The sequence below is a fragment of the Thunnus albacares genome, chromosome 7 (assembly GCF_914725855.1).
Source record: "Thunnus albacares chromosome 7, fThuAlb1.1, whole genome shotgun sequence".
Taxonomy (NCBI): Eukaryota; Metazoa; Chordata; class Actinopteri; order Scombriformes; family Scombridae; genus Thunnus; species Thunnus albacares.
This window is the reverse complement of record NC_058112.1, coordinates 3184081-3198188: the sequence shown is the minus strand read 5'-3', so window position 1 is coordinate 3198188 and position 14108 is coordinate 3184081. Positions and strand designations below refer to the sequence as shown.

The following is a 14108-nucleotide window of genomic DNA, read 5'->3' as shown; positions in this document are numbered from 1 at the left end:
CAGCGAGGAAAACCTCTTTCACTGTTCATATGGACTGTTGTTTCACACTTTAAAAAAAAGTGAACGTGTCCTTTAAACCTTCATGAAGGTAGGACTTATTACAGGGCTGTTGCATTAGATGCGTTCATTTTTAGGTAGCATAAAGATTAAGGGATTATGGCTCAAAGTAAATACACAAATTGTCCACAGACAGATATTTTACAGCTAAACTGATGAGCAATATGATACAACATTTTAACTTAATATGTTTGCCTAAAATATAATAACCACATTAGTCAAATTGGAAGTACATTAAATTCACATCTCAAAAAAGAGCAAGGTGTTAGGTGATCATATCAATACTGTCAATAAAGTAAAAAGGAGTGAGCTTTGTCGAGTGTAAATACAACACAAAAACAGCTTTTCCTCATATTTCACTCAGATTTTGTCAGGAATGTGAACACCGTGTCATCAAGTGCTGGAGATCGCATTCAGGTAGCCATTTTGTACACAAGCAGTACGGCAGTATGAAGCCTCAGGGGAGCTGTAGCTTGTCTAGCTTTCCATGATGCTGACCTTCAAGCTCCACAGATCTGAGCTGCTCAAACTGCAGCGGTCAGATAAACAAGATGTCTGGACATGAGTGGAAAGGTAAGTGGATAAGCTGTGGCAGACGCAAAAACACTGACAAGATCAGATGTGAAGGTTGTGAGGCAAGCCAAGAGTTTACAAACTCCATCCTGTTCGGAAAAAATATGAAACATGGCCTGTTGTGTGTGTGTGTGTGTGTGTGTGTGTGTGTGTGTGTGTGTGTGTGACTGACCTGTTGATGAACTCCTCATAACAGGAGTAAATAGCAGCAAGACACACTGCCACCAGGTTTGGCAGGACACGTGGGTGAGGGCACTGCCCCGTTGGCCCGTGCATGCTGCAACACATACAGGTCGATACTTGTTTACACGTGAGTAACACTAACAAGCCACACCTTAATCAAAGAGGGCTTTAACTATTTCACAAGAGCCGGTGACACGTGCTACTGTGCATGACAGTTTCTCACCTGTGGACGAACTTCTTGACGACTTCCATCCCAGCGTTCAGCTCGTTGAGAGCCAGGATGTACTCCTGAGTGAAGAGACGCAGTCGAGGGCACTTTCCAAAATCCTGCCAAACACACACAAAAACAAAAACAAGCACCCAGTTAAAAACATAAACCAAAGTCCATTAGAGACAAAACAGACCTTGAGGATTACATCCGGAACCATAAAGGTTTTCCAATTGCTACTTGGTTTAGTTAGTGGTTAGAGGTAGTGTATATATAATTACAGCTGATAGAGCCTTCCTTTGGAAAGTACCTTTCTAAAACAGACTGTGGGAGCGCTACGTTATACATCAGGCTTTCATCCAGCTGGTATGTCCACTGTGTATGGTTTAGTTATTCTGTTTATGTCTGTTTATTGCAGTGTATGAAACAGCACAGAGAACGTGTTGAGTGAAACTTTTCAGCTGGCAAAAATGATCCTTGGCATGTCTATTCTTTCAGAGTACCAAGCCAAAAAAGTGACTACTAGGCACTGTTAAATTGAGATGGAGAAAGTTATTTATTTTTTTCTTTTTTTTTTTTCTTTTTACATGATTTCTGCGGACATTTTATGCTTTTTATGATATGGTTTAAATGAGAGAGGTGACTGGAAATGAGAGAGAAGAGGAAAAGCATACAACTAAGTTCCCTGGCCAGATGTGAACTAGGGACGTTGCACTTCATGCTTGGTGCCTTAACCCCAGGACTACCTGGGCACCAGGGAAAAGGCACTTCTGATTTCATTATTGATTTTCAGTTGACATTATGCTGAGACATTTAACCAAATTATAACCAAATTAACTAGGAGAGGAGGGTTGTTTTGGGGCCAACAGCTCAGTTTTGCCCAACACTCGCTCAGATTCTACCAGACTGGATGCATTTCTTCTTCTACTAGATTGAGGGAATGTAGCATTCGCACGTAAGATACCAAAATCACGAAAACTGCGTGCAATAAACTGGCATCAACAGAGGAAGTGGGCAGTGAGGAAGCACTTCTAAACAGAAATCTTATTCCTCAGTCTCATCCCTCCAGCTGAACAGATCCTATCTCACCATGTTATGTTTGAGGATTCTTTGGACCACAGGAGTGAACACTTCAATCACGACCATCGACCGCGGCCGCTCCCGACAGTGCTGCAACACACACACACGAATGACCGTCAGTGAGACATTTTTTTTTTTTTTTTTTTTTAATACTACTTATTTTACTACTTATTTTTCTGAAACGGTAACAGCTGCAGCACTTCATCTCACCTTACAGAAGAACTCGCACAGGTCAGGTGGTGGGTGGTTGTTTTCCAGAAGAGGAGCAATGGCCTGAACAAGCACACACACACACACACACACACACAGACACACACACAGACAGATAAATACAACTATTTTCCATATCCTATCTCTTATTTACCCTGGCTGAGAGCCAACAGTATAGATCTGAGCTGTCAGGTGCAGGAGCCTTGTAAAAACAGCCACAGGTGAGCTACACAAACATCACAAGCTGCCTCAGCATCAAGCTCTCCTGTCAGTGCCCAGATACCACCATACGGGCACAAACACACGCATGAAACACCAACTAATGCACAGACAGAAGCTTTTCTTTAGCAGAACAACCAAAATAAATGACTGACTCTCGGTTGTTACTCATTAACTTGAGCCTGATATCAAATTTCACTTTATAGTGACAGTGAATACTCACCACAATAATGTTCTCATGATCCTGAGTGCTGAGATTAGAGTTCTGTGAGAAGTAGAAGAGAGAAAAACAGAAGAGTTTAGGGAAGGACTAAATGGATTGTGTTTTTGTGTCTACAGTGTGTACCGTCATCAAATGTCCTCACAAAAACAAGACAAAAAAGGATTATTTTACAGTTTGTATCAGAGTGATCAGGTGTAGTCGAGAGGGAGGTTCCTTTTTTTTTTTTTTATATACTACGTGGCTTTGTGTCACTACACAGACCGCAGTGCCACGCCAAGAGTATCCAAACAGCTTCCCTGGAAGACTCTGCCCCCGAGGTAATGACACAAGCAAAAGAGCAAACACGAGGACAAATCCCGACACGAAAATTAGAGTCAGAAAGATTAGTCAGAAAATGCTGTGCAACTACATGAAAGCACGTTTTGTGGTTTTAAACTACAACAACACAGTAATATCTGACCCACTATGTTTTGGCTGGGTACAGCAACTTCCTGAAGACTCCGTTCATTGTCAGTGAGACACATTTTTAAATTTGTGATTATTCACAAATATAGTGCTAGTGTTAGTTACCAGTGAGCTTTAAAGATGCTGGCAGGCAGAGATTGACTAGCTGTTTCTCCCTTTTTGAGTTTTTATGCTAATTAAACTAATCTGCTGCATCAGATATGAGCACGGTATCGATCTTCTCATTTTTAACTTTCAGCAAGGAAACAAGTACTTCTCAAAATGTCAAAATATTCCGTTCATGATTTTGGTGAGTCCCGACCTTTCCTCTAACACCACACTTTACATTTCCAGACTGACTGCTGCTGCTGCTGCTGCTAAAGAATAACAGAGCACTCAGGGTGTTGGTTGCTCCATTCAATCCTTATGTATCATGGGATATAATAGCCATTGCAGCCTTTAGGGCCTTATTGTTATACTGTCTGTGCTGTGTTTTTTGTCGGTCGGTTGACATGGCTCTGAATTATCAGGATCATAGGACACACTGTGTGCAGTATGTGGCACTGGAGATGACATATTGGAAATTGTGTATACATTTGATGAAGTATGCGTCATTCAGTCTTCACTTCCTGTTGCCCCTAGGCAATACTACATAATAGGCTTGCCACGGTAGTTGGTGTTACTGGTGTTACTCCGATTATATTACTTGCCCACCACTCATACGGTCATTTTACTTTGTTTATAGAAATAAAACCCAAAGGACGACACGCTGGCAGCAGCCTGAAGCCTGCCACTGTGGCATCCCTACTACATAAGTGAAATATTAATGCAGCAATACATTTACCAGTGGGCAACTGATATGGATATACATTTTCATGAATATTGGACATTGCTTATAGGAGATAACTCTCGCTTCCTTTGTCCACCATGTGTAGAACACACCATGTAAATTTGGTGTAAATTGGATGATGTTTGCCACATAAGTGTTGTCATTTCCTGTTGTCATTATGTCTATGACTCAATATTGACATGTAGATGTGTTCAGGCCTGGACTCTAATCAAGCAAGAGAAATCTGGAGCAGACTGGACACTCACATTTAACGCCCAAAAGCTTTTTGGGCAAAATTGATCGGCACGCCACGCCAAGGGCACTCCATGAAAACTCAAAAGCTCTGCAATTCAGCATCGCAGACATCTGTAGATGTCACCGACTAAATCTGAAGTTGCTCTGGTTAATTCTCTGAGAGGAGTTTATTAAAGTACAACGCCTGTAAATGGCTTCACTTTGCAAAAAAAATACAAATTTGATTCAAAATGGCTGACTTCCTGTTGGGCTTAGGGTATGGCTCCAAGAGGCCTTTTTTAAGTATGGAGATGTTACCAAATTTCATACATACACGTCAAATTTAAAGTTTGGGCTTTGACTTTGATATTTTTTACTCAATTTGTTCATTTATTTCATAATGTCTTTTCTATTTTCTAATTTTTGAAGACTTTGGGGCTCCGTCTATCACTTATGTGAAATACTCTAAACTCAATTAGGATAATGTTGAGATAAGTAATACTGTAGATGCACAAGTGTGTATGGGTGTGTGTGTTGCTACCTCAGCCAGCAGGGTGGAGATGATGTGCAGTGGAGCCTGGTGGATGGACTCGTCCTGCAGTGGTGAAGTCAGAGCCATGTCCACCAGTGCTCTGATCTCCTTCAGCACCACGTCCCAGCGGCTCGGGTTGTTCAAGACCTTACGGTACTTGTAGATCTTTTTCTGTAGGAGACACAATGCAATGGCACAAGATGAAAACACACACAGGAAATGTTTGTGAAGAATCACAGCTTTGTAAAGTCTATCTATCATGACAGCTTCATATATATGTGATATGGGCAGTGCTTTCAACATGACACCTGTTGATTATTGCTGGAGGAACAGTGTTGGAGTGTGGAGGAAATAAGGAAGAAACCATAGGATGCAAGTGTGAGCTCCACCGCTCTGAACTACTTCAGGCATACTTCCTTGTATAGCTGTATTTAGCTCAATGAGCACAGCCTGGCTCTGGTACTGACAGGTTTAGAGGTCTGATCCTCATAAAGGTCTAAAGAGCTATAAAATGGTGCGTCAGACGGAGAAGATCTCTAATAAAACAAAAAACTATTTTGGTATTTCAACATGATCATTCTGCAATAAACATCAATGCGTGGTAATCTCTATAAAGTCGAAAGGATAAGGAACAATAATACTGAAATACAGTACAAAAACAAGAAGGGATGGGGGGGGGGGGGTAAAAGCATGACGATTTAACTGAGCTGATGAAACAATTCAATTAATAGTTAAAGACAAACAGTAACCTTACCTTCCACTGCAGGGAGTGAAACCACTGGTCCCTTAAGTAGCTGTTAGCAGCCTGCAGCGAAACCCAACACACACACACACACACACACACACACACACACACACACACAGAGACACACAAACAATTTGTTAAATGTGATCTCAGATAACAGAAAGCAGACCAACAAAGAAGGATTTCATGACATTTGCTTGTGGTAACTCAGTCAACTACATCCTGAAAGAGACAGAAAGATTTTTGCATCTGTGCAAAAGGATAAACGTTCAATTTTTGTGACAATATGAGTCAAGATTAAAAATTATCACCAGCAGCCTCATAAATGCAGCCCCCACTCTCTAGCCATGTCCGGTTTCTCACAAACACATTTTTAATTTCACTTTTAAACAGCTTCACGAGTATCTGCTGGGAAGGTTTGACATTAGTCATAAGTGAGAAGAAAAGTGCAGTTATCAGAAGCAAAGCACAAAATGTGTTGTTGAACAGCTTGACACAGGAAAAACAAATTCAACGTGCATGGCTGGACGTCCTCAAGAGAAATTCTAAAGATTAAAGCTGCACTGATGTACATTTTTATATTAACAATGGGTCATTTGACCATGTGTAATGTGGAAGTGGGCGCTCGTAGTGATGAATAGTCACCAAGTCTGCAGTTTCCCGCATCTTTATGGGGTGTTCTTGAGTCTTTCAGCTGTTTGTTTTGGTTTTACAGCTAACAACTTCAGTTGTGTTCACTCTCGCCACTTTTATCAAGCAGCTGCAGGCAGCATTTTCTCTGAAAAAAGCTATGATAAATCAACTCTGCACTTCCTGTCCAGCACCAAATGGCACACAAAGTTAGCACCTAGCTGGTGAACATAGTGAAGTATTTAGCAGCTACGAAGAAAGATATTTTCTCAGGTGTTGGTGGAGACCAAAACAGAAATAAAACGCAATGTTGCTCCCTGTCTGAAGAAGTAAGTCTTTGCTAACATGTTAGCTATAACAACTTTATGAAATGATAATATGTCAGTGTTGTGTTTACAGCTTGTTCAGCTAATGCAGCGAGGAAACAAAACAGTAAGTGTAACTTTTAAAATTAAGTAATAAAGTTTACTCTGAATGCCTCTTGTAGCGCTGTATTAATTTTATACAATTACAGTAAGAAACATCCAACACCTCCTCCATTCATTCCCAGCAAAGCCTAACACATCCATATTACATGAGAGATACCTGGATGTTATGATTTTATTGGCCATTTAATTGGCACATAAAGCTATTACCTGTGCAGAGCAATCAGCAGTAAATGCACATCTGACAGTTATGTAATTGTTCTCTTATAACTTCAAACACTAATATACATCATATTATCAGGTAACCATTGACTGACAGGTTCTTCACTCTTAGGCTCAGACACAGGATCAAAAGTATTTATATCAGATCCCTTCTGGTGGCATGCTTTGCACCAACACTGACAGACTGTTTTTTATTGTGTAGTATAGTGTAAATTTCATTGGAAGCTGGCGAAAACAAATCATTATCATTACGCAATCAGTTGTCCAATCATTAATGTTAATATCATATTTGAACTTGGGACACACAAGAAGAGATTTAGACAGGGGATTAGAGGCAAGATGGAAAAAATGTTTGAAAATATTAATTGATGTTTTTTAAAAATTCACACACAGGCTTCTTTGACACCACAGTTGTAGTATATTGTAAAATAAAATGATAACAACTACAGATGGAATGAACGCTGTCTTCAAAAGAGAAATAATGCTACCATTCTTTCCCTTCTGCTTCCTGCGTGTTTGCACTTTTTACTACCTGCCCTAATGTTTGTGAACAGTAAAAGAATTGATCGCCAGCAAAACAAAGTGTAATGACTTTAAGGTCAGACCAGTTTAGGTGCTGTGTATTTAGAGGATGAAATGGAGCATGTTAGACTTAGAAGGAACAGTGTGTTCAGAACAGTATGTACTGTTTTCAACCAGATAGCAGATACGAGATTTATTTCTATGTGCTACTGTGAAGGAATTTTAACTGTTTTGGGATAAATTTCTTAAAAGAGTCTCCTCATTCTAGTCTGCTCTAAATGTTGCTACAACTCCTGCAAACAACTCAGCAAATTGGATAATCCATATTAAATCTGAATTCCAACATTTGAGGGAAGGACCTGCACAATGATTAACTAACTGAAAATCTACAAAGTCATAAATAGCCAAGAAGAACTGACGTCAATAACCCACCATTTAAACATTAGTAATAAAGCTACTGCTGACTCTGGAGTTGATTCATAAACTGCTACGCTATGAAAACATGTTGCATTTGTTATTACTTGATTAAATGCAAAATGACGTGGAGTTTTACTGAGTACTAAAAACCCACATAATGGTAAGAGACATTTTGAATTGTTACAAGTGATGCAGCAATTCACATGGGAATCCATGATGATGACCCAGCCTACATTCATCAACCTTCATACCCACAGGAAACATACAGTGAGCCAAATGGAACAGAAACCATATTTCCTCAGTGATTTAATCATATTTAATCAGTGACTGTTGTTGTTTTTTTTATGCCACCTCCTTGTACACTGTTGGAATAGCAGCAGTACAGTATGTTGTCAGATTGGGGTTTCGGTTTCCAATTTTTGGGGTGTTCAGGGTGACCTGCTATCTTGATCTCTAAACCTCAACCATCCTCAGTTTTCCATGATATTTAAATAATTTTCTAAATTTCCATGTGCTTTCTGTAGCTGGAAAACACCAGGTTTTCCAATTTTCCACGTCTATTGCAGGAATCTTGACTGATCTTGGCTTGTGGATAGGAACCAGTGGAGCATTTCCTCAAAGCACAAACTGAATCTGCCTGGCAGTGGCCCAAATAGCTGGCAGCAGGCATAAGCAAACACAACTGAGGAGGTGGGTATACACTGTTGACCCCCAACACCCATAATGGGTTGAACTGTGTATCAGAGGTAATTAGGCTAATGGGTAACAGTACCAAATGTGCTGGCTGAATGGCTCTGGTTAATGTGGAGATGAATTTTTCCCAGGAATTCAGAGCAGTCTCTCAGAGTTCAGCAGGTACATGGTGGAAGGTAACTGCTCTGAGTCGCAAACATTACAGCCGTGAAGCTATACAGACTAATCCAAATATTTTTTGATAATGTATTATTATCGTGCAAGATGAGTATCCACCAAATTAACCAGACATCTATTTGTGGAATGATATATTCCAACAGGGAGCAATCAGGACAAAAGTTCCCACAACAATGACAGATTTAAAATCTCAATCTAATCACGTATCACAGGCATTGGCCAAATAGTTACAGTATCTAGTCAGTTATCAGGCAGTACTCCACTTTGTCCCCAGGCATTTTATCTGTTTATACAAGTGTGTTTAGAAGTTTTCGTGGTACATGATACAATGTCTGCCAAAGCTTAGAGTTTAGTGAACTGATGCCCCTGAATTAATGCCAGATTACACTGGCTGATTCAGGCAGGAATCATGTGTTGATGTCCTTTGTACTGCTGCTGGCCCACTGCTGAGCCACAAAACAGTGTGATGAGAAACATATGCCATCAAATAGTAACTTAAACATTCATTAAGTGATATATTTGTCTTTAAAGAGGTACTGCACACTAAAACGTGTTTTTGGAGCTGTAAATTTAATTATATGACTGTACTGTGATGAAACACATCGATGCTGGTGCTAATATTGACATTGACACCAAATTTATAAAAATTGGCAGCTATAATATGTAACTATTCCACATTAAAATGTCTAAAAACAATTAGACCTATGTTATACGTTTTGTTGAGTTATGTACTTACATTATCCCAAATGTTTCCAACAGTTTTAAACCCAGAGAAATCTATTCTTTTAATCAAGGTAACAGTCCATTTCATTTGGTCACCTGTCAATGGCGTCATACCTCTCTACAAAAGAGTATACGCACATAAGACGCATGCTTCAGCATTGTGATTGGCTGCCACAACGGTATCTACCAAAGACTATATGCATACAAGATAATACGTCAGCATTGTGGTTGCCTGCCAGAAACTGTCATAAATTGACTTTATTCAGTTTTAAGCCACATGTTTACAATAAATGCTTTAGATTTTGGTTGTTTTTAACTGGATGAAGGATTTTAGTCATTGAACGTCTGGATCTTAAGTTATCAGAGAAACAAGCTGAGCAAACGTTAGCAGCAGCTCAGCTAGCAGCCCCTCCCAGACATCCTGTGCCCACTGAACAGTGCCAGAGAAACACTGGATTTTCTTACATGAAACTGCTCTATTCAGTGTTTTTACTGGTTTTAATCCCCGTGTACATTTGTTTTGGAGAGGAGGTGACCTCTGTGGACAATTCGGCTCCCGAAACAAACTGAGCAAACATTAACAGCAGCAAGGCTAGCAGCCCCTCCTGGACGTCCTGTGCCCGCTGAACAGCGTAGGAGAAATCAGCTGGTAAAATCTTAGTTTTAAAACGTTAAATCGCAGTGTAACACTGGAGCTCTGCCAAAACTGTCTGAAACTGCAGTTACACTTTAACAATGAATGACTCTGTGTAATGTGAAAGGATCACTCATAGTGCCAAGTTGGTGTTGGAGGTGGTGAAGTTGGTGGAGACAAAAGCAGAGTTACGAGGAGTTTGAATGTTGGACTTATATTAATCAAGGGGACATAAACACAACTCAACTGGGATTGTATGTTGCTCTGTGCCTGCCAGATCTGTACATAGGCAATATTCTTTGCTGGCTTTATAAGCCAGTGTACTTCAGAGCACAAAGGACGATGGAAAAGTGTACATCATGCTGAAGACACAGATGTGCTTAATTAATTCTAGTTTGCTGTGTTTTTTCTCATTTTTTTGTAATGACAAGACAGCATTTACGTAAATAAAGGCTTCTAAAAATGTTCTTAATGTCTGAGTCATGGAATTGTACTGTTCTTTTTGTTGGAATGTCTAAATTGTAAATACATAATCAGTAGGGATGGATATCACTTGAAAAATTCCAATATGTGTGCCAATAAAAACGGAGTTTAGTTTGGATATCAAAACTGATGTATTCCTATTCTGGGTAAATGGTAAACCTTTTTTAAATCAACATATTTTTCTTAGCTATTAAGGAGCTTATGATTAAAATCAGGAAATATCTGATTCAAACAATACAAAGAAATTTTGGTACTTGATAGTTTTTGAATAACCAGTGCTACAAGCATAATTCTACTGATAGTCCAAAAGTAATATGTTACCCTGTTAATAAATCAAACTGCATTACATTCATCCCATTAATGTTGGACCACATTGATTTAACCGATTGGAAAAATGACTTTTCAAAAACTTGTCAAAACCTTGTTTGTAGCAATTACCTGTGGAAACATCTGTCTTAGCTACCTAGCTGGATCACAAAAATATTAAGGTAGTTTACAGTTTTGTTTTATTTGTTTCAAGCATGCTAGTCCAACCTGTATGAACAGCTGTCTGGATGTGTCCTATGATATTTTGAACAGTAAAATGATCTGCTTGTTAGGTATGTAGCCACTGGTTCATTTTTAAGCTGGCTGCAGACATGTGCATTACCTGCAGCAGGACAGTGCCACCAGGGAAGCTGAGCTGGACACAGTACTTTGGAGCATTGTCCCATGAAAGGAGCTGCAGGTCCTCTATGGAGCTGTAAGACAATGACGTCTCCATGTAACCAGTGGGCTGGAGAGGAGAGAGAAAGCAAGAGGATATTAGTCTGTCACTGTCTAACATTTACAGTACATACTGTATATTTAAACAGAGCTGGAGGAGAAAATGGCATTTATTTTTACTGGCAGTCAGCTGGAAAGACAAAAAGAAACATATCCTGAGCTAACCTGCCCTGGGTAAACACACAGTCAAACAAAACCTCCAAATACAGCAGGACGGCAAACGCTGTTATACAGTAGAAAGAGTTGTCTTTATCAGATGTGGTGACATTTGATATAGTTTCAAGTGAATAGTTATTGAATGCTGAAACAAAGTGGAAAATCAATTTAGCAAAAGCCATTAATCACACAAATACACAAACATCACCTAGGAAGACATTGTTCATGTAGCTTTGAGCAAACACACACGCTCACACACACACACACACACACAGAGAAAGCTCAGTTCGGTGTGATGGAAGAGCTCAGATCCCAGCCTCACCATTGTGAGAGCTGGAAGCAGATGCAACTGAGTAACAGGCCACAACCTGTTTGCTAGTCTCAAAATGATTACAGAAACGCTGACAAATTACCACAAGTTTCCGGACTCAGGAACAGAAGAGTCTTTAGAGAGAAGAAGGAGGGGGGGGGGGGGGGGGGGGGGCTGGGTGGGGGGGGTAGGGGGGGAAGGGAGAGAAAAAAAAAGAATCTAAACAGATAAAAATAACGAGGCCAAATGAAAGCCACAAGGAAACTGAGCCTGAGCTTGTATATCTACTAACCCCGGGGAGAAGTTTCAAGAGAAATGTTTAATGCCACAGTGTTGCTATAATAAGACATGTGTCTGTCAGAAATGCAGAAATTGCAGTAAATGAATCACCAGTTGATTTCCCAGACATTAGCGTCACTGCATGACTTAGTACCAATTATTGTTGATGGGAGACTAACTGTATATCCACACAAATGGGCCCTGCAGACGTCATCTGGAGTGGCTTTAGCTGCACCCTAATTAGGCAGCAATGTTTTCTGGCATTTATCAGCATTTTTTTTTTTTTTTACTTTTTATTTTTGCTGAGGCTAATGTTTTCTCTCTGTTAGAGTTTTTATTGAAAAGAAAAGAAATTCTCTCGGCAGCTGAGTGGATATAGGAAGTATCAAATGGATGTGGCCATCAAATTCTGACAGGCCACAGTAACATAATAAACATGATAATAATCAAAGTAGAACAAAGAGTTGAATTCTTTGTATTAAAATAAAGTATTTCAGGCAATCTTTGAATCTGTCTGTCATTCTTGTGTTCCATTCTATGTTATCAACAGATAAACATAAGATTTTCCAGTGTGATTCATAATTCTCAGTAGAGTGTGACACCATGTTTAGACAACAACAACAGATAAAGACGACAGCAAAGATAAAAAAAAGTTTAGTCAATATCCTATCAGTAATCTCCAAGACAGCTCATTTAAAAACAGCCAAAGTACATGATGGAAAAAAGTATTTCAAATATAAAACAAAGTGTTGTTGCTGACGTCATGTGTGTAATGAAACGCTTGATTCAGAGTGAAACTGGAAAGGAATATCAAAGAGGAACCTCAGCAGACTGCGTTAACTTTTTGATTGTCACAGTTTTTAAATGTAATATACATCTTCAATATTAAAAAGAGTGTCCTGTCTTTACTATTAAATCAGTTATTATATCTCTTTGCTGTTTAAAGGCATAGTTTGACATGTTAGGAAATACGCTTATTTGTTTTCTTGCTGAGGGTTAGGGGGGGAAGACCGTTAGCTTAGACGTTAGCTTAGCTTAGCATAAAAACTGGAAGCAGGGGGAAACAGCTAGCTGGTTTTGCTCTGTTTTTTTTGCTCTGTGAGCTCTAAAAAAAGATATATAAAGATTGAAAGTTGTGATTGTGATGTGTTGTGCTGTAACAGTTTCTTGGTTACAAGCGGCCAGGCGCAGACAGTTTATAGATATATGTGATGACATAATGTAAATTTGGCAGCGTCAGAGAGTGAAGGTTATATATAGGAGATGATCTGGTTAATTGGGGTGTTGTTGACCAGAGAACTAGCTTATGTTTGTGTGTGTACGTGCATGGAGCAGGGCGGTACATGCTATATCAGAAGGAGAGGAAAAGTCTTCCATTGTTAAAAATATTTTATCGATTTTGCAGTAGACTTTGTCATTAAAGGCCTCAGTATGTTTCAAACTAAATGCTTGTCAGATCGCTAACAGTATTTGAACCCCTTTTCAGGATAGCCAATCAGAGGGGCTGTGTTCAAAATGTTTTGTAACTTGCTGAAACAGACGATCCGACAATCTCATAACTACCTCTGTCACTTTTCATTCACGGCCCAACACCATGAATGCCTTCAAGGAAAGATTGTCCGAAAGTGTGCACTGTTATCCCCCTTTGTATTTCTTTCTATACTCAACATAATGAATTGCACAAAGAAAAACTCTTCAAGAGAGATCTGGGAGGCAGTGTGATACAGCCAGGAGGAGGCTATGATGGTTTTTTGCCACGCCTTCGAGTGTGGTCATTCACAACAGGTTGGATGACACATCATATAAACACAAAGCCTATCATCTGTAGCTGTTTATTTTACCAAAACATCTGTATGTGAAATGGGAGGAGAGCCAGGTGAAAATAAAATTGGTTTAAAGTGTCTATGACAAAATATATGAAAGATGTTGAAAAAAAAAACCAGAATATCTGAAGAACGCTTCCATTAATGGCACGCACCTTTGAGAAGGTTCATGTAATGTCAAGTATTGGATCATGAGGTAAAAATAACACCTGTGTAACATCAGTCAAGCTGAAACAGTTTAGTAAATGAATACAACACATCCATATGTTGCAAATGCAAATCTATATCATCCATCACATCAGAGGTAGACAT

At 39.4% G+C, this 14108-nt stretch overlaps 1 protein-coding gene across 1 annotated transcript in view; it reads right to left on the bottom strand.

The window, feature by feature from the left end:
- Positions 1-14108, bottom strand: part of LOC122985684 (c-Maf inducing protein) — a 52506-nt gene that overhangs the window by 18476 nt on the left and 19922 nt on the right. The window contains exons 2-9 of the mRNA XM_044356528.1: positions 11113-11238; positions 5547-5597; positions 4802-4963; positions 2754-2795; positions 2312-2374; positions 2111-2191; positions 1037-1140; positions 803-907 (exon numbers count right to left, since the gene is read on the bottom strand). Coding sequence (XP_044212463.1) covers positions 803-907; positions 1037-1140; positions 2111-2191; positions 2312-2374; positions 2754-2795; positions 4802-4963; positions 5547-5597; positions 11113-11238 — 734 coding nt within the window. The remainder of the gene's footprint in view (positions 1-802; positions 908-1036; positions 1141-2110; positions 2192-2311; positions 2375-2753; positions 2796-4801; positions 4964-5546; positions 5598-11112; positions 11239-14108) is intronic.